Genomic DNA, 26,439 nt, shown 5'->3' with positions numbered 1-26,439 from the left:
AACAAATTGGACCCACTTTTTTTGGTAATAACCAAAAGAATGAGATTGCTTATTTGGTAGGGACTCAAAGTAGAGACAGTACTTCTCCATATCGAAAGGAGCAAGGTAAGGTGGTTCAGGCTTGTCCTACTGTAAGGAGACCGAGAGTTAGACCCAGGACATTCTGCAGAGATTCAGAGAGACTCAGTGTTCCCCCGGATGGTGAAAGGAGGTCTGGGCTTCTTTGCGTAGGCTGCTGGCCTGCGTCTGGATTCTGGGAGAGAATAAGTGGGAGAAAATGGATGGAATTCCCATTTTCCTTTTAACTTTTTTATACTAGCTAAGCTAAAGAAAAGTTAACTTTTAAAAGTTTTTATAATTGCTTTTCAAATGTTAAAGTGAAGTGCTGCTGGGTCTAAGAAGGGAAGTCAATGTTGTAGTGTTTTAAACCAGCATTTCTTCTAATGGCCAGCAGGGGGCGAATCATTTCTGGCCGTTTCTAATTCTATGGGAAAATGAGCCTGCTTCTGTCTTGAACTGGTGAGTTTGTCATCCCAATCATTACATTTAAGTTGTAAGATTGTCCCTTTGACTTCTCAGTTAAATCCACCCAGTGGGACATCTCAAGGCCTCAAGATGGGGCTTCACAAACCAATTGGTGACTTCACGTTGGCAATGCCCATCTTTTATATACAGTCTGTGGCTCTAATAAAGTTCTAATGCCTCTTAATAAAAAAATGGCTAAACACATTCACCAAAATATGCATATGCATGTAATAAAATATGGCCTCTGTTTTTTCTTCTCTAACTACCTTCTCACAGACCTCCTATAAATGGCATTTGGGTGGGAGGATTTGTTGAATTATTTTCCATTGTGCTTTTTGTAGATCCATCAAGAGTCTTTCTTTGCGTTGCTTTTAAAGTGAAGTGTATTATTTTTGTGTGTTCACTGAAAACAAACCGTCACCCAACTTTCAGCTGAAATAAACGCTCAAACAGCGGCGGGTTCTCACTGGGTCAAAGCTGAACATGAATTCATCAATGTGAGTCCTCCAAGAAAAGAAAAAGAAAAGAAAAGAAATGCTGAAAGAAGCTTTGATGTGTGAGAAACACTTTAACCAAACGCCTGCAAAATCTTTGCCTGAAGCAAATTTGCATTCTGATGAAGGAACATCTTCGCATGTGGGAGGCACTGGCAAACATCCTGGTTTATGAACTGTCTGTCAGCCGAAGCAGCTCGTAGTTGCCATAGAGGGAAAGAGAAGAAGAAAAAGAAGAAACGAGAGGGAGGGAGGAACTGCTTTCAAATGCACTGAGAGCATTTACTGCCAGAGAGAGAGCAACAAAGGAGGGAAAACAGATTGTGTGCTTAAATGTGTTGTCTCTAGTGGAGCTAGAGACGAGGAAGAGCGTTTCCAACGAAGAAGCTCTGCAGCCTCTTAGTATTTGATATCAGCACCAGATTGGTGGCGTGGTCAGCTCGGAGCTGAGAAGCAGCTGAAGGGGGAGACGAAGGAAACTTGGCCAGGAATTTTATTTAATCTTTTTTTTGTGATCCTGTTTTTAGATAAAGGAGCATTTGGTGGAATTTGTGGAACAACAATGAACCAAACTGCATCAGTCTCCCATCAAATTGAGTGTCAACCTGTCAAGGATATCAAGGTAGGGCTGATTTTCCTTTCTTTTCATTGTGTTAAGGTTGTTTCTAATCTTTATCAGCTCTTACTTCTCATCCTCAAAGAACTTTCACACCTTTAATTACCACTGCACCGCACTGACACCTCTAAAACGCATCTGAACCAGCTTATAAATGAAGCTGCCAGAGTTACTTTTAGCTTTCAGGCTCATCCTAACAACTGCTGCTTATTTATTTATTTTTACAAAGCTTCATAGTAATGCTCCATAATTCTTCAAAATGACAAATCTTAGTTTTTGCTTGCTAAAATGACTCACCCACTCCCTCAGTCTTAAACTTCACTGTGACCCTAACCTTTATACACGTATACACTAACATGAATAAAATATATAAAATAAATAAAAAACAGCAGAAGATAGCCATTTCATTATGAAACACACTCACCTTGTTGATCTCAACTGTGCTTTTTTTTAGTTCTTTACTGACTCGATACTAAACTGTTGTCAGGAAACTAAATAAATGAAGTACTCTACACAGAGTGGTTCTTGAATGGTTTATTAGATTTGCTTTGCTTTGTTACATTTAAAAGCATCAGGGCTGTAAATTTAACTGTTGTTGGAACAATCCAGAAGATTTGACCCTGTAATGCCAAGTGTAAAATATTTGATACATGAGTTTTTGTGAGTTTTTGAGATCACTACATCATCAGTGTCACTTTTTCTCCGCAAAATGCATTTTAAGCATTTTTGAATTGCACAAAATTGCCAAATGTAGCACAAACTATACAAATATAAAAGTATAACAGACAATTTGAATAACCTAGTAATTCAAATAGCCTCGTCTAACCTGCTCCTCAGAATAACTTAGACTCTGCTTTCACTCCTGCAAACTCTCTGCAACTTCCTGTCAACTGCAACTTAGTCTTTCTGAAAGACACACACACTGTTTAAACCTCTGAATACAATATCAATGCTGCAGATTATATTATTAATGCAATAGTAATAATGATGATTATTTACCAATAGCAGTAAAATAATTTCCCTGCTCCACACTACCCACAAACAAGCAGCAACTAAAGGTGTCTGCAGTAAAGACCCAGCAGGGCATGAGCATCAGAGGAGGAAACACTATATGGTGATGTCTGTGGATTCTTGAATGCAAAGTATTTTCATCCAAGTTTGGAAGCAATCCTTTTATGTAAAATTAGTCTTCAGTTGCTGAAAATGGGGCGGTGTGTATAAAAATGACTGTAATTCCTAAAAAGCTACTGCAGAATATTTGTGAAACCCCTGGACACCCTTGATTTAAAGCTGAAAGCCTCCACTTCAATCACATCTTGGTTGCTTGACTTAAAATCCTCTGTAGTGGCAAAACTGCAAAATAAAATTATACAAGAAAATATTGACCAAATACTGGAGATGAGCTGATGGTGTCACACTAAGTAGGAATGTCTGGTCTCTTATCAGTGTTCACACCTTAGTCTTATACAGATATACATGATAGCTAAGTGTAGTTTTGCAGAAAGAAAATTTCTCCTACATGAAAATGCTCACAGATGGAAAGAGACATGTCTGCAGAGTTTTTCAAATGAATTTCTGTGGCACTTTGAGCACTTCAAGCCACCCTTCTTCTTTTTCTTCTGTACAACTCACAGCAAAGCAATTCAAGTATCGTTTGCACTACAGTCCAGAAGGAAAACGCTTTGATTCTGGGGTGAGCTCTCCCTTTAAGTGATCACCCATGTAATTTAAAGGCAGAATTGGAGCATTACTATGACAGCTCCAAGGACATGAAGTGACCCCAGCTACATAAAGTCTGAAAAGAGTCACATTCTTTCCTTTATTATTAGAAATGAAAGTTAAACACTCTGGCTCAAAGTCTGTGTGGCTGACTTTATTTGTGATTTTTTTTTTGTTTGGGGCTGACTGACACCTTAAAGACCCCAAAGTGCTGTCAGCCAATAAAAACATGCACTAATATTGGCTCTGGTTGTCAGCAAAGTCTGATTCCTTTTTTTTTTTAAATCCAAGGTAAAGCATTATTGTCATCTTGAGGGACAGAAATCCCCCCCCCCCCCCCCCCCCCCCTTTCAGTATTTTAACCAGCTAACAAACCGGTTTTATTTCCTTGATATTGTAAGACTGTTTGGCAACCTCACCGATCACTCAGGACCTCAGAGATTATTTTGTTCTATTTCTTTGTTCTAACGGTGTATGCATGTAGAGTGGGGATGGATAGCACAGATTCACTGGATATCTTACCAATGGGCCTGTCTCCTTCGATTTCAATTACAAGTAGAAATTTACGTAATATATAGTATGCAAAAGTCTGTTCACCAGCTCAAGATAGTATTTTATCTTCTTTTGTCCTTTACTTGTCCTGTTTCCTCAAATGCTGGGGGACACACTGCACATCATGCTGAGATATGCACAGTTTTCAGCAAATAGCTCTTTTGGAATTATCTTTTTGGTGCAATAAGACCATTTTATGTCCTTAAAACCGTGTTATCTTTGGTATTTTTCACAGATTCAACTAAATGAGAACAAACAACATGTTTTTGTAACAGGCTACTAATAACATAGTGCCTAAAGATAAAGATAACCAGAAAAGAAACCATACGTGCAGCACGGTCTACCTGACCTTAAAGTTAAGATGCCGCACAAAACAATGCGCTGCACGCTTTTCCGTGAATGAGTTGTATCAAATAAATCTCCATGTGGAGCCAGTAGTAGAAATTTTGTTTTAATATAAAATATAAAATCTTTCCCTTTTTACATCTTGGATCAAGATGGCTGCTAGGGTGCAGACACACAGCTTGGCAGGTCCTGTGCTTTTGCCACACAAAAAAAAAAAAACACCTAAAAAAACATCTAAAAACCCCTGGATCTTGACATCAACTTGTCTTTTTGTTTTTATACATTTTTATCTTCTGTGGAGTTCGACAGGTCCAAGAAAGCTGGATAATTATACCATTTTCTCAGCCAAATGGAGTCAACATCTTTTGTTGACAAGATTCTTGGATTTTGGTCATGCTAGACCACCCCCAGGTAAACATGAACAATTAAATACGTCACAATTGTCCCTGGAGATTCTGAAACTTGTTCTGATGCTACTTTTGGCTGGTGATATAGAACTAAATCCTGGACCTAATTCAAACATCAGTGATTTGGAATGGCTACAACTAATTAGCCTAGTTAGCCTATGGGCACAGCTATCTCTGCATTGCTTTCCACCTCAACTAACTGTGCTCCAACCACCGTCCCAGTTAGTAAGGCTACATCTACAACTAATAGTGTTTATGCCCCTGTTGTCCGGGCCTCCGCTTCTGCTGTTTGGGTTACCACCTCAGCTGCTTGGGCCTCCACCTCAGTTGCCTGGGTTATTGCCTCGGCTGCCTGAGCCTCCGCCTCAGTTGCATGGGTTTCTTCCTCGGCTGCCTGGGACTCCATTTCAGCTGCCTTGACTACAGTCTCCGGTAAAGGGTTTCTTATCATTAAATGCTCATAGCATTGTCAAGAAAAGGACAAGAAATCCTGCTATTAAAAGTTACAGAGGAACAAAGATCTGCAAGACATTTAATCAGGCTAAAGTAATCTGGGACACTAAAAATAAACCAAAGGGGCTTCTATGTGGACACATTAACATTCGCAGTATGTTACCAAAGCACGAGCAACTGGAACATATTCTAAGCAATTCCATTATTTCTATTTTGGGTATCTCTGAATCTTGGCTCACAAGTTCTTCTCCTGGATCTGTGGTTGTCTTTCCAGAGTACACAGCATTCAGAAGGGATAGAATTGGAACAAGAGGAGGAGGAATACTTGTGTATGTAAAAAAACACCTGGATTGCTCTTTACTTAGTTCACCAATAGATGTTGAAATAGAACATATTTCTGTTAAAATCACTCTTTCCCCAGAAATGTCATTTACGTTGATCTGTTTATATCGCCCTCCTTCTGCAAAGAATATTTTTTATGAACAACTACAGATATTACTTAAATATCATACTATAAATAATAAGTCTAATGAAATACTTGTAATGGGAGATTTTAATGTCAACTGGGACTGTTAAAAGGACAGAAAAACACTCAAGGACATAATGGAGACTTTAAACTTTACTCAACACATTGAACAACCCACAAGAATAACGAGACACTCTAGAACTAAAATAGATCTGGTTTTCAGTAATAAGCCCGAGCAAATTATTAAATCTTATAATTTTATCACTGGTATTTCAGACCACAATTTTATATTATTTTCTAGAAAACTTATAAAATCACGGGTTAAGAATCACTTTCATAGTTCAACTAATAGGAGAACCTTTTATGAATTTATACCAAGAAGTCAGCGACAAAATGTAGCAGAAGCATTAGCATCAGCTAACTGGGAGCGTTTATTGTGTAGTGATGATCCACAATTCTGCAGCAGTCACTTCACTGACATTGTCAAGGATGTTATATCAACATACTCTATTAGAGGTCAACAAAAAATAAAGACAACATCTAATCTGCCCTGGTTAAACAAAGAGTGCAAGAATCTAATTAAAACAAGAGATCAATTACTAAAACAGTTCCTGAAAACAGGTCTAACTCTGGATAGACAGAGATTTACTTCAATGCGGAACAAAGTAACAAGAAGTTTGAGACAGGCCAAAGCAAATTTTTTTTATAAATATAATTGAAAGAGCCAAAGGTAATGGTAAAATTATCTGGCAACACCTAAATAAATTACTTGGCCGTCATTCAAACAAAAGCAAAAATACAATTGAACTTTATGTAAATAGCTCTATTGTTAGAGAGCCTCTATCTATTGCCAGTAACTTAAACAATTTCTTTATTTCATCTGTTAAGGAGATCAGTCAGAGCTTTGACTCAGTCGTATGCTCTGATAATGTGAATGATGCTGGTCAAAATTTGTTTACCATTACTCATATTTCAGACACTGAAGTTGTTAAACTAATTACAGGTTTAAAACAATCTAAAGCACTTGATGTATATGGAATTAACACAAATTTCCTAAAGGAACATATGAATTTACTTTTACGTCCAACAACTCATGTTTTCAATGTCTTTCCAAGACTCCATTGTTCCAACAGATTGGAAAATTGCTGCAGTTACACCAATTTTCAAAGCAGGTGTGAAGACTGACATGGCTAATTATCGCCCCATAAGCATACTCCCGGTCGTATCTAAAATAGCTGAGAAGTGGGTGGTTAAACTCCTCACTGCTCACCTAGAAAACACCCAACCCTCATTACATCCATTGCAGTTTGGCTTTCGGGCACATCACTCCACAGATACTGTGTATGTTAGTGGAGAACTTGAAAAGCTTGCTGGACAAGAGTTCCTGTGTTGGAGCTGTATTTTTAGATCTGAAGAAGGCTTTCGACTCTGTAAACCATCAGATATTGTTGTCCAGATTGACTCAGTTTAATATCTCCAGTCAAGCTCTTCAGTAGTTTGCCTCATATCTCTCTCAGGAAACAGTGTGTGGTGTTGGACGGGGTTAAATCTCCATATTTAGACTGTGATACAGGGGTTCCTCAAGGATCTGTTCTTGGGCCCTTATTGTTCTCTCTTTTTCTCAATAACTTACCTGAAGTCTGTCCAAATATATTTACTCAAATGTATGCGGATGATGCAGTTACATATACGCAAGCAAATAGTGTCCAGCAGGTGGCAAAAGATCTTGCAGCTGCTTTAGCATTAATGCATAGCTGACTGGAGGACTCATGCCTAATGTTGAACACCTCAAAAACTGTCTGTATGTATTTTTCAAAACGCCCCTTAAACTTGAAGCAGTCAAACATATTCCTGGATGGAGTAGAGCTTGAATTAGCTCCAGAATTTAAATATCTTGGGGTCATTCTAGACCCAATATTATCCTTCAAGAGTCACATAAATAAAGTGTCCCAGGTACTTAAATGTAATAATCGAAATTTTAACCATATACGTAATAATTTAAATATGACTGTTGCAAAAACGTATTTTTACTCAATGATCATCTCTCATATGGACTATTGTTTGACGTCCTGGTCACTTGCTTGTCCAACAACACTTAAAACTATTGAAAACATTTATAAAAGAAGTTTAAAACTACTTGACAAAAAACTGACTTCCCACCACCACTGTCATGTGTTAAAAAAAAACATAAATTACTGAACTTCAATAACTTAGTGAAACTTAAAAGAGTGTGTTTAATATATAAAGTCTTACACTCCCTTGCTCCACCACCACTAAAGCAGTTCATTAGGCATAAAGAAAGCTCAGACAGGACCACTCGAGCTACAACCCGAGGAGACTTGTTTATACCCCACAGACGGACAGCATTTGGGCAGAACGTCCTCTCTGTCCAGGGTGGCCATCTGTGGAACAGTCTTCCTCAATCCATTAGAGAATGCTCGACATTCAACTTGTTTAAGGCACAGGTTAAAAACTGGTTACGGACAAATCAAGTGTGTGATCATGTATAAGTTGTATAGTTTTAATATTTTATTTGGGAATAGAATGATGTGTATGTGTGAGCTTGGTGATGGAGTTTTTATTATGAATGAATTTTGAATTTCTTATGAATTATTATGTCTATTTTTTATGTTTTATGGACAACAGATGGAAATTAGCACTTGGCTATAATCTGGTATGTTTACATTCATGTAATTCTTTTTACATGTATGTTCATTAACATGCACTGTCCTAAATAAATAAATAAATTAAATTAAATACTCCTAAAAAAAGGAAATATTTAAGGTAAAAAGCTTCAAATTGTTACTATAGGCGGATCCACTATAAATCTTGGACGAGTTCAAATCTCAATGACCTGGACCTCAACGTAAGAGTTCGAATTTTCTGAAAGTTGTAGATGTGATAACTTGAGAATGCAGTGATGTAGAATTTTAAAACTGATACCACAGATATTGATGCATGCTCAATCATCCAGGTAAGTAAATCTCCAAAGGTTGATTCTGTTCATCTGGACGTAGTGTTTTCAGTGGGAGAAACGGTTCGTCACTCATCCAAGTGACTTCTTCAGTCTCAGCTGACTTCAGGTTCCCCCAATCTTATAAACAGTACATTTGCACAATGACTGAAACTAGAAGGAATAATGGGCTGGGAGGTCAGTTCCTCAATCAAAGCCCCCAGCATCCAACATCACAATGGAGGAGAGGAAGGCACTCACATCACTTAGTAATGACAACAACATTATCATCCTTCCGGCAGACAAGATTAGGTGCACAGTATTGCTAAACCAGAAAGACTATCATGAGAAAATTTTGTCACTGCTCAGTGATGAAAATACTTATGAGCCCCTGAAACGAGACCCAGGAAGTGGTTACAGGAAGAGGATGATGGACTGTCTGAAGCAGTTAGAACAAGACAATGCTATCGACCGGACCTCATACCACAGGCTGTACCCAGGGGAATCTACACCAAGTCTGTATGGTTTACCGAAGACACATAAACAGGGTGCACCTTTAAGACCGATTGTCCGCATGATCAACTCGGTCACCTATAACACCTCCAAGTCTCTGACTTTGATCCTCAACCCGTTGGTAGGCAGCTCTGAGCACCACATCCAGTACACTTTGGATTTTGTTGAGAAGGTGAGAGATGTCATGATGGAGGCAGATGAAACCATGGTCTCGTACGTTGTTACATCTCTCTTCACTTGCGCCCCAGTCACGGAAACGTTGGAGGTAGATCGTAAGAGATTACAGGATGACCCCAACCTCAGCAACAGGACCACTCTCAGCATCAACCAAGTGTGTTTGCTTTTGGAACTGTGTCTTAATTCCACCTATTTCACATACAAAGGCCAGTTCTACAGGCAGAAACATGGGTGTGCCATAGGCTCCCCAGTTTCACCCATCATGGCCAATTTGTACATGGAAGAAGTGGAAAAAAGGGCTTTGCTATCCTACCCTGGAACACCACCAAGTCACTGGTTCAGATATGTGGATGACACCTGGGTGAAAATCAAATCTCAGGATGTACCACAATTCACGGATCACATTAACTCGGTGGACCAACACATCAAATTCACCAGGGAGGATATGAAAAGTGGCAGGTTAGCCTTCTTAGACTGTGAGATTTCCATCAGTAATGGGGGACATCTAAAAGCTGATGTGTACCGTAAACCTACGCATACGGATCAGTATTTAAGGTTTGACTCTGATCATCCACTGGAGCACAAACTGGGCATCATCAGGACGCTACAACACAGAGCGAACACCATCCCCACAGACACAGTGGCCAGGGAGGCAGAAGAACGGCACATCAAGAAGGCCCTGAGTAAATGTGGTTATCCCAGCTGGACTTTTCTCAAAGCTGGAAAGACACCTAAAGAAAGCTCCAGCTGATCCAGGAGAGAAGGACGACCGCTGCCCAAGTGAAAAGCTGTAGTGATCCCGTATGTGTCAGGAGTATCGGAGCAGTTGAGATGCATTTTTTCCTCTGTGGCTTTTAAACCCAAAAACACGCTGCACCAAAAACTGGTCCACCCCAAGGATCGGGTCCCCCGACACAAACAGAGTAACATAGTGTACGCTGTTAAGTGCCAGGAGGATTGCCAGGATTTATACATTGGGGAAACCAAACAACCTCTGGCGAAGCGGATGGCACAACACAGAGGAGCTAACTCATCAGCATAAATAGGCAGTCTATTTACACCTACAGGCCAGTGGACACTCTTTGAATGATGAGGAAGTACACATCTTGGACAGGGAGGAACGCTGGTTTGAGCGCGGAGTCAAGGAGGCCATTTACGTGAAAAGGGAAAGACCATCTCTGAATCGAGGAGCGGCCTAAGGGGACATCTGTCACCATCTTACAATGCTGTGATTGCAGCCATTCCCCAACTCTCTGTGAATGGTACTCATGGCCATTGATCAATGGTCTTTGGTCAGTGGTTGTCAATCAATGGTCATGAGAATTTGCATAATTATGATCAAGGAACTGACCTCCCAGCCCATTGTTCCTTCAGTGGGCTGGTTTCAGTCATTACGCAAATGTACTGTTTATACGATTGGGGAAACCTGCAGTCAGCTGAGACTGAAGAAGTCACTTGGATGAGTGACGAAACATTTCTCCCATTGAAAACGCTACGTCCAGATGAACAGAATCAATTTTTGGTGATACCACAGGTGTGTCTACTAGGAGGCTCAGAGGTAGCACTGACAGTCTCCAGTAATTTTATAAAGTTAAGTTTTTGTTGAGGAGATACTTAGACTTTGTAGTAAAATCTTGACCTGACAGTGGATTTATGCTTCTGCGTAATCCACTGCAAACCCTTCTGAAACCTTAAGCTGTAGCTTGAAATGCACTTCCCTTGAAGTGTAATTACATTTCGCATCAGTGCAGCTTACAGTCACTATGACTGGCCTGCTCAGTACTGATGTTTATTTCCACCCACTTCAGCTTCTGCTGCCATTTTATTGAATCAACTTGAAGAGAATGGATCAAGTTGAAGGGAAAAAATCCACCGCCCCATAATGAGGGCTTCCCATAATGCACTGAGTGTTTCTCCTTCACTCATCATGTGTTTATACACCACTCTGCTTTTAATCATTAGTCCCACCCTGAGCCTTGTTCTTCCAGAGGTTTCTTCCTGTTAAAAGGGAGTTTTTCGTTCATACTGTCGCCAAAGCGCTTGCTCATAGGTGCTCATATGATTCTTGGGGTTTTCTCTGTATTATTTTAGTGTCTTTACCTTACGATATAAAGTGCTCTGAGGTGAATGTTGTTGTGATTTGGCACCATATAAATAAAACTGATTTGAATTAAACTGAATGAACTCTCTGGAACTTTGGTAATGATGATGAGCGTTTCTGTAGTCTCTAGATGGAGTCAACAAACAATTAAAATGCAGTAACAGAGAACAGACAGTATATAAGAGACAGATATAGCCACCATGACACTTTAACTGTGAATAATAACATTTCAGGATTTTAATTGCAGCAAGTGCTTAAATAATATATACAAGTTTAAAGTAAAGATTATTGTGCTTTGGTCTGTATTATTTCCACATATACATTCATGTGGTGCTAGTCTTTTACACCTCTGCTTACACCTCTTTTTCCAGTGCTACAACACACAATAAGACACCTACTGTTACTATATAAACATGGGAATTAATTTCTTCACACTATAGAATACATTTTCTGACAAAATAACGTAGATTATGAGGTTAAACATCATATAGAAGGAAACTCAAGCCCTCATTAGACAAAGCCAGTTTCTGTATTTGTCAGTGATATGAAGTGATCACAGCGGTGATCATTTTTTTGTGACCTCTTTATATTTTTTTCATTAATTTTCTCAGTTAAATGCAGAGACAGAGACACAACACTAAAGAGCTTCATTGTTGCTCGCAGTTTATGCAAAGCACATCTAGGCTGCCGGCAGATCCCTCAGACAGGCAGAGGAACAGCCAGCCGAAGTATAATCCCGTATTGCTGCAGTCCCACATCAGCAGGATGGGGCTAATCTGGCAGGAGGTAGTTTCGATAAGAGAAGGAACTTATGCAAAGAAATATGCGGAGTGTTTCCTCAGATACATGGTGGAAAAAATGGTGGAAAAAAGTTCTTCTTGCATCAATATCTCTTTTTCTACCCCTACAACACTCTGCTATGTGGTGCCAAACCTCCCAGAAAAATAAAGGCTTGATGGGTCACGGTAGCTGAAATTGTGGAAGGCAAAACCACAAGTTTAAGTGTAGAAACTTTACCTTGCAACGAATAAAAGGCCAAAACTTGGGAATAAAAATTTCTGCTTGATTAAAATTGCCACTTCACATCTTTATGTCTCACAAAAGTCTGAAATAACATACAGGTTGTAGTGTGAGTGTGGATTTGTGTCTTTTTTGTATTTTGTAGAAAAAACACCAGAATTGGGCATAAATCTCATTTTAGATCAGAGTAAATGTTATTTTAAGTCAGAAATGGCATGAAATGAAAACCTGTGGTGAAGGTGGGTTGCAAAGTGGAATGCAGATTCAGAACAACCCAAGGCATGCTAATACTACCGTCACACAAGAGAAAACAGTGTTAGCATGAACTGAATTCCTGTGTGCAATGAACTTGTAATATTGTTGGCTTAGAAATGGCTGCTTTGAAGCAAGGGACCAGGTCAGCAGCAACTCATAGTCAGTTGCCTGATCAGTCAGAAATGCATATTTCTGTAAGAAAAATTCAGACATTTCTCTTCAAATAGTGACGTCATTGCAGAATGTTCCTTCAACTCCAAAATGACATGTGTTCAGCAACTTTGCTCATAACCTGAATGCTACCAGTTGGAAACCAGTTGAGTGGAGCTGTGCGCATCGGCGCCAAAATGTTGGCAATGAGCCCAGCAGGTAGCATAAGCAACTTAAAAATTAAAATCACACCTTGCTTTATTTATTTTGACTCTAACTTACAACTTAAATGTCACACTGCAATCAATCAGACTTCAACAGTTGTGATCGAGCTCATGAGCTTCTCGTCAGAAAGTGTTTACTGAGGTTGTGCTGAGGTTTGCACCCAGGGTTTTCTGCACTGGAAGCTAGGTCCGTGTTTTCAATAAGAACAACAGTACAGTCACTGGTTAGGTTGTGTGTCACAAGGGCTCTATTGAGATGTAGTCAACCAAGTCCAACAAAGCAGCTATGGCGACCTTTGATTCATGAGCTGTAGCTAAACAGTTTTACAGCACGGCATTCATTCTGGAGGAGTGAAATGTAAATCACTAAAATCAGGAATATGAGCTCTAGTAGATTAAGCTGTAAACATTAAAGATGCATCATCAACACCGTTAATCAGTGTTATGATCCTTTTCCTGTTTTCCAGCCTTGCCTACCATCTTTCTAATGGCTTTATTGGTACTTTGCCACATAATCAGTATTTCTGAGGAGGTGTAGCTAGCAGATATTTGAAGCAGGTGATTAAAAGGGCTTGCATTGTTGCCGTTCACTGGATGTCAGCTTTGACCTGCTTTGAGTTCATATATGGTGTATTTTAGTTGAATCTGATTGGATTTCCAGCTGTGGGATAAATATCCCATAACAAGTTGAAATCAGCATGCATTTACTGTAAATGCCGACTTGCTTTACTCCTGTTCATTATCTCTCCCTCTCTGTTCTCTCATTTTCAGTTGCTGCCATGATCATTCTGGTTGTTGCTAAGTAACTTGTTATTTCAGGACATTTTTATCATATAAATATGTATCAGTCAAATCCCATTTGCACGGGGTCAGAAGAGTGGGAGCGCAGTCGTACACTGGTGTTTGCAGTGAGTCAGTTGTAAGAGCAACGAGCATCACTGTAAAAATGACAGGACACTGAAAGTTTTCTTTCATCTAAAAAAAGATCGAGCTGGCACCATGAAAATTTGCTGACATCGGAAAGAAAGCTTCTTTTTCTCTTTTTTTATGCTCCTCATACAGAATTCAATACACCAGAAATGGTCTTTTTAAAAAGCATAACCTTGAAGTCAAAGACTGAATCATAACCAAGCAAACAGACAGAAAGGCTTTGGTGTGTAGGAATTTTCAGATCTGCCACAGGAAAATCTAAAACACTCAGCTTTGTATGCCCACTTGCTAAAATGCCCTTCAGCAAAATGCTACATTATTACCTGCTTATTCAGCCTTTATTTCACTTCAAAGAGTGGCGTTTACTACAGCAAATGCACATAACAAATTCAGAGTTTGTGAAAATGAAAGCAAAATCACTGGTAGGCCACAGTGTATGGGTTTCTATTATACTAAAGTGGTCGTATAATACCAACTTGTAGCTGTGATCTACACGTCACCAGACTGTGTTGTTTCAGATTTCTTCCTCAGGACACCAAACAAACAGTCCATGAACTGCTGTTTCTAAGTGCGGAAATAAACGCAGCACACGTTCAGCTGATAGCGTGGCAGCAGACATAGACACAAAAGACATTGCGACGCCTCTAAATGTGATCATTTTATATATAAAAATAGGTGAAATCAGAGTCTAGATGTTGTCGACATACATGTATTTTGATTTTGAGACCTGACACCATAGTTTTGGGATCTAGATTTTAATGGTGCAGAGCAGCCTGAGTAAATGCAAGAAAATGCAAATTTTTAATGATGGTTTCATTTATTAGGGGAATAAAAAAGCTATCCAAATGTACCTGGCCCTGTGTGAGAAGTAATTGCCCGCTCTTGTGAATCATAAATGAACTGTAGTTAAGCAGAGTTTTTGGAAGCTGATTTCAGTTTCACTTGTCACACTCAGGCCTGATTACTGTCAGACCTGCTGAATCAATAAACCACATAAACAGACCCTGCCTGACAAAATGAAGCAGGTTAAAAGATCTCACACAGCAACACATCACACAACAATCTAAAGAAACGGCTGAGAAACATCTATCACTCTGGGAAAGGTTACAAAGCCATTTCTGAGTCTTTGGGACTCCAGTGAATCACAGTGAGAGACATTATCCACACATGGAGAAGACTTCCCAGGAGAAACCGGCCTACCAAAATTACTCCAAGATGGCATCGATGGCTCATCCAGGAGGTCACAAAAAAACCAAAACAACATCTAAAGAACTGCAGGCTTCATTTCACTGATTTAACAATAAGACAGAGACTGGGCAAAAATGGCATCCATTGGAGAGCTCAAGGAGAAAACCACTGCTGACCAAAAAGATCACAAAGGCTCATCTCACATTTACCAAAAACATCTCGATGATCCCAAAAAAATATTCTGTGGACTGACGAGACAAAAGCTGAACCTTGTGGAAGGTTTGAGTCCCGTTACATCTGACATAAAACTAACAGCATTTCATAAAAAGATCATCACAGCAACAGTCAAACATGGTAGTGGTAGTGTGATGGTCTGGAGTTGCTTTGCTGCTTCAGGACGACATGATGGAACCATGAATTCTGCTCTCTACCAGAAAATCCTGAAGGAGGATTTCCGACCATCAATTCATGCCCTGAAGCTCAAGAGCACTTGGGTTATACAGCAGGACAATGAGCAGAAACACACCACCAAACTGCACCAACCAAAAACGTAATCACTCTTAAAATAATAGGTTATATATAATAAGGTTTTGGAGTGGAATAGTTGGAAGTGTGGACTTAAATCCAACTGAGATGCTTTGACATGAACTTAACCAGTGATGTGGCAACCAGAACTACATCTATCGGTGAATTAACTGCTGCCAATGCAGTTTAGTAAATGAGTTTAGACTCAACAACTTTTACCGAATGAAACACCAAAGACGCTGACTGCCAATGAGCAGAACCAAGGTGCCTGTTTCCACTCTGTGTGCTAAGGTTCAAACTGGCCTTCTGCTGATACAAAAGTGGTAAAAAAATGAATATATTTTCTTATAAACCCAGTTTGTTAAAGACTGAAAACAAAGACATTTAGCAAGCTTTATTCTGTTTGAAGCAACCAGCTCAGAACTCCCTGTGAACATGAACAGATTGGCATCATAACAGAGTTTGGCGGCCTGCGCGGTGCCGAATAACAGTCACAATCACTGAATATTAACATTAGTCCCATGCCGTCACTGCCATCTGTTACTTTGGACATGGATGTGAAATAAAGAAGCTCATTTACATGTAAGCAGTGAAGATGACTAACCCAGTCTCAGCCGCCATCATCATCACCATCACTGGCTTTACTGCTATGAAGACGCTGATAATGTTTGTCTTTGAAATACTTCAGCAGCTAATTTTAAACCCACCCACTCCCTCACTAGAAGGCTGATCATGATTTTAATGAGTCCATTTCATGTACATTAAAGGTGGACGAGGAGGAGGAGGAGCGCCTGCTTGACTAGTTTGAAACAAGGATATGAGGATTTGTAGTTTTTAATTCCCAAATGCCGAGCTGAGCTGTTGGCATTTGGACAGCCTACACTGTTATCACGTGGAAGCTGGGACATGTGTGAGTCCCAAGTTCCTGACTGTGTGATGCTCAATAATATTAACAGTGCATTAAGAATAAAAACATTCTGCATTCTCACAGGAAAATAAGAAAGCTGAAACCAGCTTGCAGTCTTGTGGCAGAATGGAAATCTGTGAACAGCTCAGAGCACAGAGTTAATATTCACTGTTGCCTGCAAACAGTTCAGTTTTTGATGCACCCTCTCAGAGCTGTTTGTACTACTACACAATTCCTGCAGCTATTACACTTATAGAAGAGGACCACGCACTCATCTGCACTCTTACATTTATTTATTACACTAATTCAGCAATCTTCTATGTGACAAATTGGAAATCCTGATATTTTTTAGTTCAAAAGCTGTCAGGATTTATCCAGAGGTAAACCCAAGAAAACTTTTTTTTTTTTTTTTTGTCGCCTGTCCCATTTGGTTCTTTAGCCATCAGAATTGTTGTCTGAAGACCAACAAGGATACCCAATGGATTTACTTTGCCAAATGGATCAACGTGGCATTGCCGTATTGGTCCATTTGGTCGATCTTTGTTTTTATTATTTATTATATTTTATTTTCAGATGTTACAGACGGGACAGACATGAGTGAGAGATAGGAAAGGGAGAAAGAAAGAGGAAGGAAAGGAAAAACAGAAGGGGAGAGGGACAGTGAGAAAGGGGGGGAGAAAAAAAATAAAAAATCTCCTGGATCACCTGTTGAGAGAAGAATAGAAAACAAGCAAAAAAAGACAAAAAAAAAACAAAAAACAAAGCAACATACTAAACACAACACCATCGCATTAATCTAGCTAAGTGTAAACAGCAGTAAATACTAAATATTCAATGTTGTTGTGCAGCACGCAGGACAGATGTGCTTCGAAGTAGCAGCCAAGAAAGGTGTAATTTGGGTCTACGAGCAGTGAACACCCGTGTGCATACCTGTGTGGATCAGCGCGCTTGTATTCCAAAGGTTTCTCCATGTAACGATCTGCTAGGGAGTGTGGGGGGGCCACAGCCCCGTCCTCCAGGGTGTGAAGCAGGTATGGAGGAGATCAAAACTCCAGACATCCAGAGGCCCCCAGAACACAAGAAACCATGGAAGACCAACAGAGGGGCAGCCGCGCCACTGTTCCAGTAAGAGCTGAGGAGAGTCCCAGATGAGGGCTCACTCAGCAGCCGCGGAGCAGAAGCCAGGGGGAGTTGCAGTGACGCGCCCGTGAGCTCCGCCGGCCGCCAGCTGTGCCTGAGTGACCGAGCCCCAGGCCGAGAGGCCGGGGGCACCCCACCCCCGAAGGGGCCCGAGCGAGCCCCAGGCTCCAGGCCCCGATAAGCGGCCGCCAAGGAGTGAGCTGGTGTGTACCTGGACACCCACCCCCAGACACAAAGAACCACCAACGCACCGACACCTGAGGGAGTCCGCCACCGGCAGGGGAAGTGGTGGTAGGTGGAGATAGGCCTCCAAACCTTGGAGGGCCTGAGGTGTCCCCAGAGAGGTGGCGTCTGATACCCAACCTGACATATAGACACAGACATACAGGCACACACAGACACAAACATCCATTCCCCCCCTCATGCTCTCATATGCACTTACTCCACACTCAACCAACGTGGAGACAGACATAAAGAGACGCTGTACACACGATCACACTCCCCAAGCGTACTCTACGAACCGGGTCTAGGTACCCTTGCTCCTGGAGGGGGGAACTGCACCCAGACCCAGGTGGTGTTACCCTTTTCCCTGCGGTGGGGAGAGGCAGACCACCCCGACTCCGTAGCAGCAGGGAGGCCCCACACTCCAGACCGCAGTCGGACGGCCAACTCCACCTAGCCCTCCCGCTCCAGCAGGCCGCAGAGAATGGGGGTGGGAGAAGACTCCAAACCTCCCTCCACCCGCTCATTGTAGTGTTGATGCATGTGTGTTCTAAGGTGCAATTAAAACCCAGGAGGGCATGGAGCTACCTGCCAAGGAGCAGCAGGTAAGTGCATAGTCCCTCCTGATAGCCCTCAATGTCTAAGTGTATTTAAAATTGAGAGGTGGGCAACGACGCCAGGGGTGAGGTGTACACCCTGATGGTAATTTGGACTCCGTGATTGTGCCCACCCCCAAGATCCTATATGTATGTGTAATGAGAGTGTGAATAATGTGAATGTCTAAGTTGTGGGATAAAATTGAGGCAGAGGCAGCCAGAAGGGGACAGAGGGGGGGGGGTAGCCTCCTCTGCACCCTGGTGACATACCCCTACTCCAAGGCCCTGCATGTGTGGGTGGTTGTGGTGGAGCGGGAAGAGAGAGGCAGCTGGAGATGGGGAGGGAGGGAAGGGAGGGGCAAGAAAGAAAACTTTTTTTAAAAGCCGATAAACCAAATTCCAGTAATGACGTTGCTACAGCTCTGTAGCATTTATAGCAGCACTAAGGGCATAAAGCACCACCCAGCAGGTCCCCTACACCAAGAGGTTCAAACTACTTTGGTGGTTCAAGCTGAACTAAACATAGGCAGCTAATCGGTGTCATACAGTTGCTTAATGTGATTCATATATCTATATGTTGGGAACATTATGTAAATATTGTGCTGGGGAGCAACACTGTAGCTATGGCTGGACTGAATTAGTTACAAAAACCCCCATAAAGCTCTCTCTTTTGTAAACGACAGGATAGCGGAGACCTGACAGGGTTTGCCTGGATTGACTTCATGCAGGATTAAATCAGTGATTGCATGTCTGTCTTCTGTCAATAGAGGGCAATCTTACACAAGTCTCCTCTACACTATACTGTCACCACTCTGGCTGGATTTATACTGACATCCTGTGAACGTAACTGGATATCAGAGTTGCTGCTGACCTCTAGTCACGTCAAAAACATAAATATACTAACAGAAATGAGGAAATCATCAGGAAAAACAACATACAAAGAGATAAAAATAGTGAATCTTCCCTTGAAATACAGCTTCATGCATAGCATTTCATATTTAAAAAAAAGTGGTGCTTAAATGCATCCAAATTAAACTTAGCTCTGAGGAAAATATCCTTGTTGCATTCACCAGTGTTTAGTTTGTGTTTTATTTTTGGGTCACACGGGGCCAAATACCACCTCAGGATTCATCTCAAGTTAGAGCATTTCAAACTATAATTGCCCAAACCAAGGACACTGCTGCACAGGCAGCAGTACAGCCTCACAGTGCTCACATCACCAGATTGGATTTCTCAGCTCGCATATGGCCAAACACTACGTCTAGAGACTGTGCAGTGTATACACTGATAACTCAAGGCCAGAATCGAGCAGCCAGGTCTGCTGCCATTGTCTGCATGCTCAAGTGCATATGTATTGTGGAGTGAGATCTGAGATATCCACTGATAACTTCAACAGAGAATATCTATAAACCTGAGCTCGTGTATTTACAGAAAAAGTCCCAATTCATCTTAGAAAAAAAACTGTGAGAGAGCTCAGGGCTTCTTTTGTAGGAAGGTTGAAAATATAATAAATATTTAAAATTCTGGAGCTAATCCCTTTGTTTATCAGCTCGTTGTTGTCATTTTGGGCGATTTTGAACTTGTTTTCATCTCCCAGTCTCCCAGATTAGACTTGTGTTCCACTTCTATGACAGGTGTTGGTTTATTAAGGAACCTTTGGATATAATCTGATATCTGATATTTTCTGAATTATAAATGGGAGCCTGGCTTCTTAAACAGCTAACTTTGGAAGTAGACATCTTAAGTAATTATCAATCCATACCAAAGCTGCCAATCATTGACTGGAATATTCTTCTCTGCATCAGCAGCTATGATATCTGGAGCTCCACAGGGCTCTATCTTGGGACTTCTTCTATTTTTCTTTTTTTTGTGCATGCACCTTCTAGGTCAAATTATTTGTAAACATAACATCTCTTTCCATTGCTCTGCAGATCATTTCCAACTTAATTTACCTTTTGAATCTTAGAAAAAAAATCTAAGGATTGTTGCAATTTAGTGTGTGAACTGTGATTGGAAGAAAATGGATGGATTATTACTTTTTTTTTGTACAAAAACTTTTTTAAGGACCTGATATGTTGAAAGTTCTTATTTTTGTACTGATGTCTTTCAGCCTTGAGTTTCATGTTAATGCAAGCTGTAAAATTACTCCTTTGACCTAATGCTTTATTTATGAGTTCACGGTCTTTAGTTTAATTCATTACTAAATACAGTATAATGCTCATTTTGTGAATTATTGTCCCATTGAGCCACAAAAAGGGTTTGTTTTTGGGCAGGCCTGTGATTGACAAGCCATTGCTGTAGAATCATGTAATGTCCGTGTAATCATGTAGTGTCCCTCAGTTTCTTAGTAAGACGGCCACTCTAAAATCACTCAGCTCAAGCCTTCAGAAGAAAACCTCATTAACTCATGGTGATGTAATGGTGACAGCATCCATCTTTTCTATACAGTCACTGGTAGAAGTGCTCCAGCTATGAGTCATGTAATATTGTTTACAGAAAAAGACAAATGGGACTCTCATTTACAGCTACATAGCAAAACCTTAATGATGGTACTGACCTCTGAAGAAACAGACAGAGACAGCTGGAAGAGCAAAACAGAAAAAATCATTATAGTTGATATGCTGATGATGTTGATGTGCCTTGGGGTACACGTTCAAAGATGCCAAACACAATTTACAGTGAATATTATAAATGTAAATCGTGTTTGCTTTTTAACTAGAATTACAGGAGCATACACATTTAACTTGTAGGTTGTGCTGAAAAAGTTATATAGCTTTTTCATCAAGAAAGCAAATTAACAGGGATCAAGGCCTGTAGACATGCTGTAGCACCAGGCAGGTGCTTAAAATCACAAAATGCTTTCACCTAAAAGAGGGATCCAACTGGTTAAGATTATAGGTCATTTTAGGGGGACGTTTGAGTAAAACACGACGAGGGTCTGGTCAGCGAACCCTTAGTAACCTGCAGTTGCTGGAATTTGCACACCAAAAAACGTGGGATTGCATTGGTTGCCAGCAGTTTGGGGTTTTTTTGTTTAATAAGCCACTTAACAGTGGCAAAGAAACAGGGAGAAAAGGCTGAGGTAGGCCAAATTATGCAAGAACTGGACTGAAAGTCAGTGGAAAAGGGTCTGATGGAGTGATGAATCAAAACTTGAAGATTTTGGTTCAAATCATTGTCAGTATGCACAGGGGAGCTCAGGAGAAAGGCACAGTGATTGTCTACAGCCATCTGTAAAACACGGTGGCGGCTCTGTCGTGGTTTGGCTGCATTTCAGTCAGTGGTTTTACAGAGCTTTGTCAAAATTGATGAATTATGAACACAACAATGGTCCTAAAGACACTGCCCAATGCAGTAAAATCATACCTGGATAGAAAAACACACAGTGGAACTCTATCGATCATGGATTGGCCTCCCCAGAGCCCGGACCTCAACACTATTGAAGCAGCGTGGGATCTTTTCTCTGTCACAGTGTGTGACAGAGAAAAGATCAAAAGCCAGAAAAATCCCAAGAAGAGCTTTGAATGTCCTTCAAAAATCCTGGAGATCTATTCCTGAAGACTACTTAAAGAAATGATGAGAAAGCGTATCTATTGCCATGAAGTTTTCCAAAATCTTCTTCTTTGGTATGTTTTTTAAACAGGAAGCTGAAAAATAACTGCTGTAGATCTAGAAAAAATAAACTTTGAGAGGTATTGTACCTGATTATCTTTAGCAACAGTATCTAGGAGATTTTCTCTTAGCCAACCAGCTAAGGCATCTTCCAAAAGGACCAGGCCTTTGGAGTTTGGCAGTTAGAGAAAAAGCCAATAGCTGCAGGCAAAAATTCCAAACCGTGAGAGGAGAGACGGCATTCATTACCATCACAACAGCCACAGTAGAAAATATAGTGTACGGAAATCCACAGTCAGCACGTCTGTCCTCAAAGTCCTGGCAGCTTTGTGTTTAAGGTCTTAGGTCTGGTCTGCCTTTAGAGTGAAATAACAGAGCAGGAGGAAGACGTTTTATTAAATTACAGGAAGACATTGCTGTAGACTTAAGGCTATTAAATCCCTACTAACAGAGCAATTTGCAGCTATTAAGACAGTACCCATAACCATTAGGAGCACTGTTAGCATTCATCACAGAAAACAGCAGGTACCCTCGGTTTGTGCCACACACCACCTGCTTTAATCAACACAAAATAAACATTATGAGGTGGCTTCAGTTTCCAGTGGTGCTACTAAAAACACCTCATACTGTTCAGTAATGAGGTCCTCTGCCTATGGGTGTCAAAACATCATTTTGGAAAAGTTTTATTTTATGATCCCCCTCATTGTGAGCTCATTTAATCAAAATGTGATATTATTTGTTATATTCAACTCTTTCTGAGTTTTTCTTAAATGCCTTTAATGCTTTTAGCTGTGCTTTTCAGCCTCTGACGCCCAGTTGTCACTATTGTCCAGAATAGAGCTGAGCAAAAGGCGCAGAGAGACCAAGATAAGGAGGCTCTGTAATGCCTCTGACTAATATAAGCTTTTCTCTTAATCGGTGATGAACTCTGTGATCCATGGCTGCTCTCCAGGTGGTAAAATGGGAGTTTAAGGAGTCAAAGAGGAAACGTGTGTGGGGAGAACTTTAACTGAAGTCTTTTATTTATCTTTAGGTTAAATTAGGCCTGACAGAACAAACCAACCTGGGCACAGTGTCTTAAAGGATTATATTTAGAATATTTAAGAAACGTATAACTCGTTGGCTCTCTCGATTTGAAGATTACTGGCACATATAGCCAGAAAATTCACAACCATAGCCTTTAGCTAATTTATTTCTGTTTAAAGGTAACATTTAAATGAACAAATACACTGGATTTTCTTAATCATTAAATGGGAAATTTAATTAAGACAAGGATGACTTCTGACTTGTAATACTTCCTCGGTACACCTTGATGTTACTCTGTTGCAGACACAGACAGAGTCCTCATTCCTGTTAGACTTCTTTAAAGTCCACTTGAAATAGGCCCCAGGAACATGTGTAGTTGGTGCATTGTCATGTAAATTCTCCGCAGACAAATCCACATGGTCACAAAAAAGCAGACAGGCCCAAGGATGTCCGCATAGACCCTTGCACTTTCTGTCTGATGATAAAATTTGTTCAGGCTGACCCAAGTGAATTTGTGGGTGCAGAAAATACACTAGAATATTCACTTATGTGCCTTCACACACACAAATATGACCTTGTGTGACGTCCTGTTCTTAATCAATAGGGTTTAATATGATATCAGATCACCCTTTGCAGCTATAACAGCTTCAGCTCCTCTGGGAAAACTTTCCACAGTTTTAGGAGTGTTTGTGGGAATTTCTGACCATTCTTCCAGAAACATATTTATGAGGCGAGACACTGATTTTGAAGTCCTGGCTCACTTTGAACTTTAATTCATCCCGAAGGTGTTTGTCAGGTTGAGGTCAGGACTCTGCACTGGCCAGTCAAGTCCTTCCACACCAAACTCTCTCCTCCATGTCTTGCTTTGATCTTTGTTCAGTGGTGTGCAGTCATGTTGGAACAGGAAGGGTCCATCCCCAAACTGTTCAAACAAAGTTGGAAGGATGGAATTGTCCAAAATGTCTTGGTTCGAACCGTTAAGAGTTCACTGGAAGTAAGGGGACGAGCCCAGCTCCTGAAAACAACCCCACAAGATAATTCCCCCTCAACCAAACTTTACACTTGGCACAATGCAGTCAGACAAGTATTGTTGTCCTTGCAACCGCCAAACTCAGACTCATATAGATGGAAAATTATGATTCGTCACTCCAGAGAACATGTCTCCACTGCTCTAGAGTCCAGTGATGGTGTGCTTTATACCACTGCATCCAACGCTTGTTATTGTGGGTGGTGGCCACTTCAGAAGTGATTGAAACACCTGGATTTGGATAGCAGAGTGAGTTCTTTTGACAGTGTAATTGAGGCTTTAGACTCCTGGTTCACAACCCTAGAGACCAGTCAATAACCTCCTAGCAACCAGCTAGTGAAAAATGTGTATTCCCCTGAGTGCTTGGGAAATCATTGGAGGCTGCCAGCAGTTGCAAGGTGAAATTGATAGCAAATAGGTATATATTACTGCAAGAAAGACATCCCTGTGATTGCTTTGGTCTCCAGCAGATTGCTGCAGTTACTCGTAGTTTGCTTAGTGGGCAGTTGGCGAGTGTTTGCAGCCTTTCAAGCGACTGCAGCAGTCTGCAGCTGTTTTTTGGTTACAGCAGCTTCTTTGTGACTGATTTCTCCCGGTGGCAGCCATCAACTTCCAGCCAACTGACTCAGGAATACACATGTAACAATCACAGAAAGTCAGGTGCTGGTCATTGAGTCTTTATGAGCAGTGAAGAACAGAAAGCAGAAATGTTCCAAAGCCAAAATGGAGTGGTTCTTGTATACCGCTTTTCTACTCTTCTGAGCACTCAAAGCGCTTTATACTACTTGTGCATTCACCCATTCACACCCATTCGCACAAGCACATTTTCTAACTAACATTCACACACATTCATACTCTGATGGATGCATCGGAGAGTAATTTGGAGTTAGTATTGTGCCCAAGGATATTTGGCATGCAGACTAGGGGAAGCCAGGAATCAAACCACCAACCTTCCAATCAGTAGATTAGCTGCTCTACCGCCTGAGCTACAGCCACCCCACAAAGGGTGTAAACAACAATTGTGGTCTCTGCTCACAGAGTAAATGCACGTGTCTGTTTTTGAGTCTTTAATAAGTTTAAATTCAGATGGAGTCTCACTCATCGCCTGGAAGTCGGCAGCATTAGTCAAAGGCAAGTTCAGCGTGTCTCCTCCAGAGCGGCAGCAGCACCTCAGATTTTAATTCCTATAATCTGTATTAGCAGGCCGGCCTGACTGTGAGCTCCTGCTGTGCAGCAGAGTCAGCGTCTGGGATTGAATCCCTCACCACGGATAGAAAAAAGCCCTCCAGGCCTTTCCTCACTTTCTGTCAACTTTTCTTCTCCTTGCCATGGCTTTGATTTACAGATGTCATGAATTTGCAGCTTTTAATCTTCTTACTGGCAGATTTAACAGGAGGATTAGACTGCATCGTAGGTTCGTTTGAAGGTTTTTTTTGAGCAGGAAAGAGAAGTCACCTTCCAGGTTTGATATGACAAACGATATGAGCTCACTTCAGCTTTAGCGGTGTTTTTAAACCCACAGAAATATCAGTTGTTTAAAATATAAACTGGAAATATTTAATGTAAGGCACTCTCTTTTCATATGAAATTAAAATATGTTTCGTTTCTTAAGAGTCTTAGGAATTTAGTATATATCATTTTATTAACTGTAAAAGGTCATTTATAATTGATGTCAAACTAATTTTCCATTGTGGCCCACATACCGCCCACTCCAGACAAGGGAAATTCTCTTTTCTGTCAGTGTAAAGAAATTTAACTTAACACGTAATCCCTGAGACGTCTTATTACAAGAAAAACAAGTGCAGTTTCAATAATAAGTGTCAGTTTTCTATGAGATAAATGTCTAAAATAACAGAAAAGGCACTGATAGCCCCAGACTTCCCTGTATTTATAATAATGCTGTCTATTTTTTCTATAGTAGAAAATAGAAAATTAGTAGACAGGTTACTATTTGGTGTAGTATTAATGTCAGTGGGTGGGGAGGTCTTTATTAATTGGAAAAGCTGTAAATCCTGTGAAAAAACAGTTAAAAGTTTAAAATCTGTGGACTTTGTCACATGTTCTAAAACCATTGTCATGATCCCTGGCAATGGTTTATATAAAAATGTTTTTTTAGAATTTTGAGAATATTTATGGTTTTTTGATTGTGTCCATCTTAATGGCACTCTGCCCTAATCGTCTCGTGTGTATATATTGTTTGTGTCCCTCTGTTCTTTGTCATCTCCTCCCTCATGGTGCGTGCAGCTCCTCTGAATGTCAGGTTTAACCCTGCCTTACTGTTGTTTTTACTTCCTTG

The 26,439-nt window shown here is 40.7% G+C and overlaps 1 protein-coding gene and 1 pseudogene across 2 annotated transcripts in view; both read left to right on the top strand.

Moving 5' to 3' along the window:
- The window catches only part of LOC146642018 (inactive dipeptidyl peptidase 10-like), a 141,165-nt gene that overhangs the window by 16,926 nt on the left and 97,800 nt on the right, over positions 1-26,439 (top strand). For both annotated transcript variants that reach the window (XM_085398330.1, XM_085398331.1), the window contains one exon: positions 1,547-1,641. In XM_085398330.1, coding sequence (XP_085254456.1) covers positions 1,582-1,641 — 60 coding nt within the window. In that variant the 5' untranslated portion in view covers positions 1,547-1,581. The remainder of the gene's footprint in view (positions 1-1,546; positions 1,642-26,439) is intronic.
- On the top strand, positions 4,645-10,499 carry LOC146642020 (uncharacterized; annotated as a pseudogene).

The sequence above is a fragment of the Rhamphochromis longiceps genome, linkage group LG23, assembly GCF_057381845.1.
Source record: "Rhamphochromis longiceps isolate RC_006_pf linkage group LG23, R_longiceps_female_GT1.1, whole genome shotgun sequence".
Lineage (NCBI taxonomy): Eukaryota > Metazoa > Chordata > Actinopteri > Cichliformes > Cichlidae > Rhamphochromis > Rhamphochromis longiceps.
This window is presented reverse-complemented; position numbering and strand designations above follow the sequence as displayed.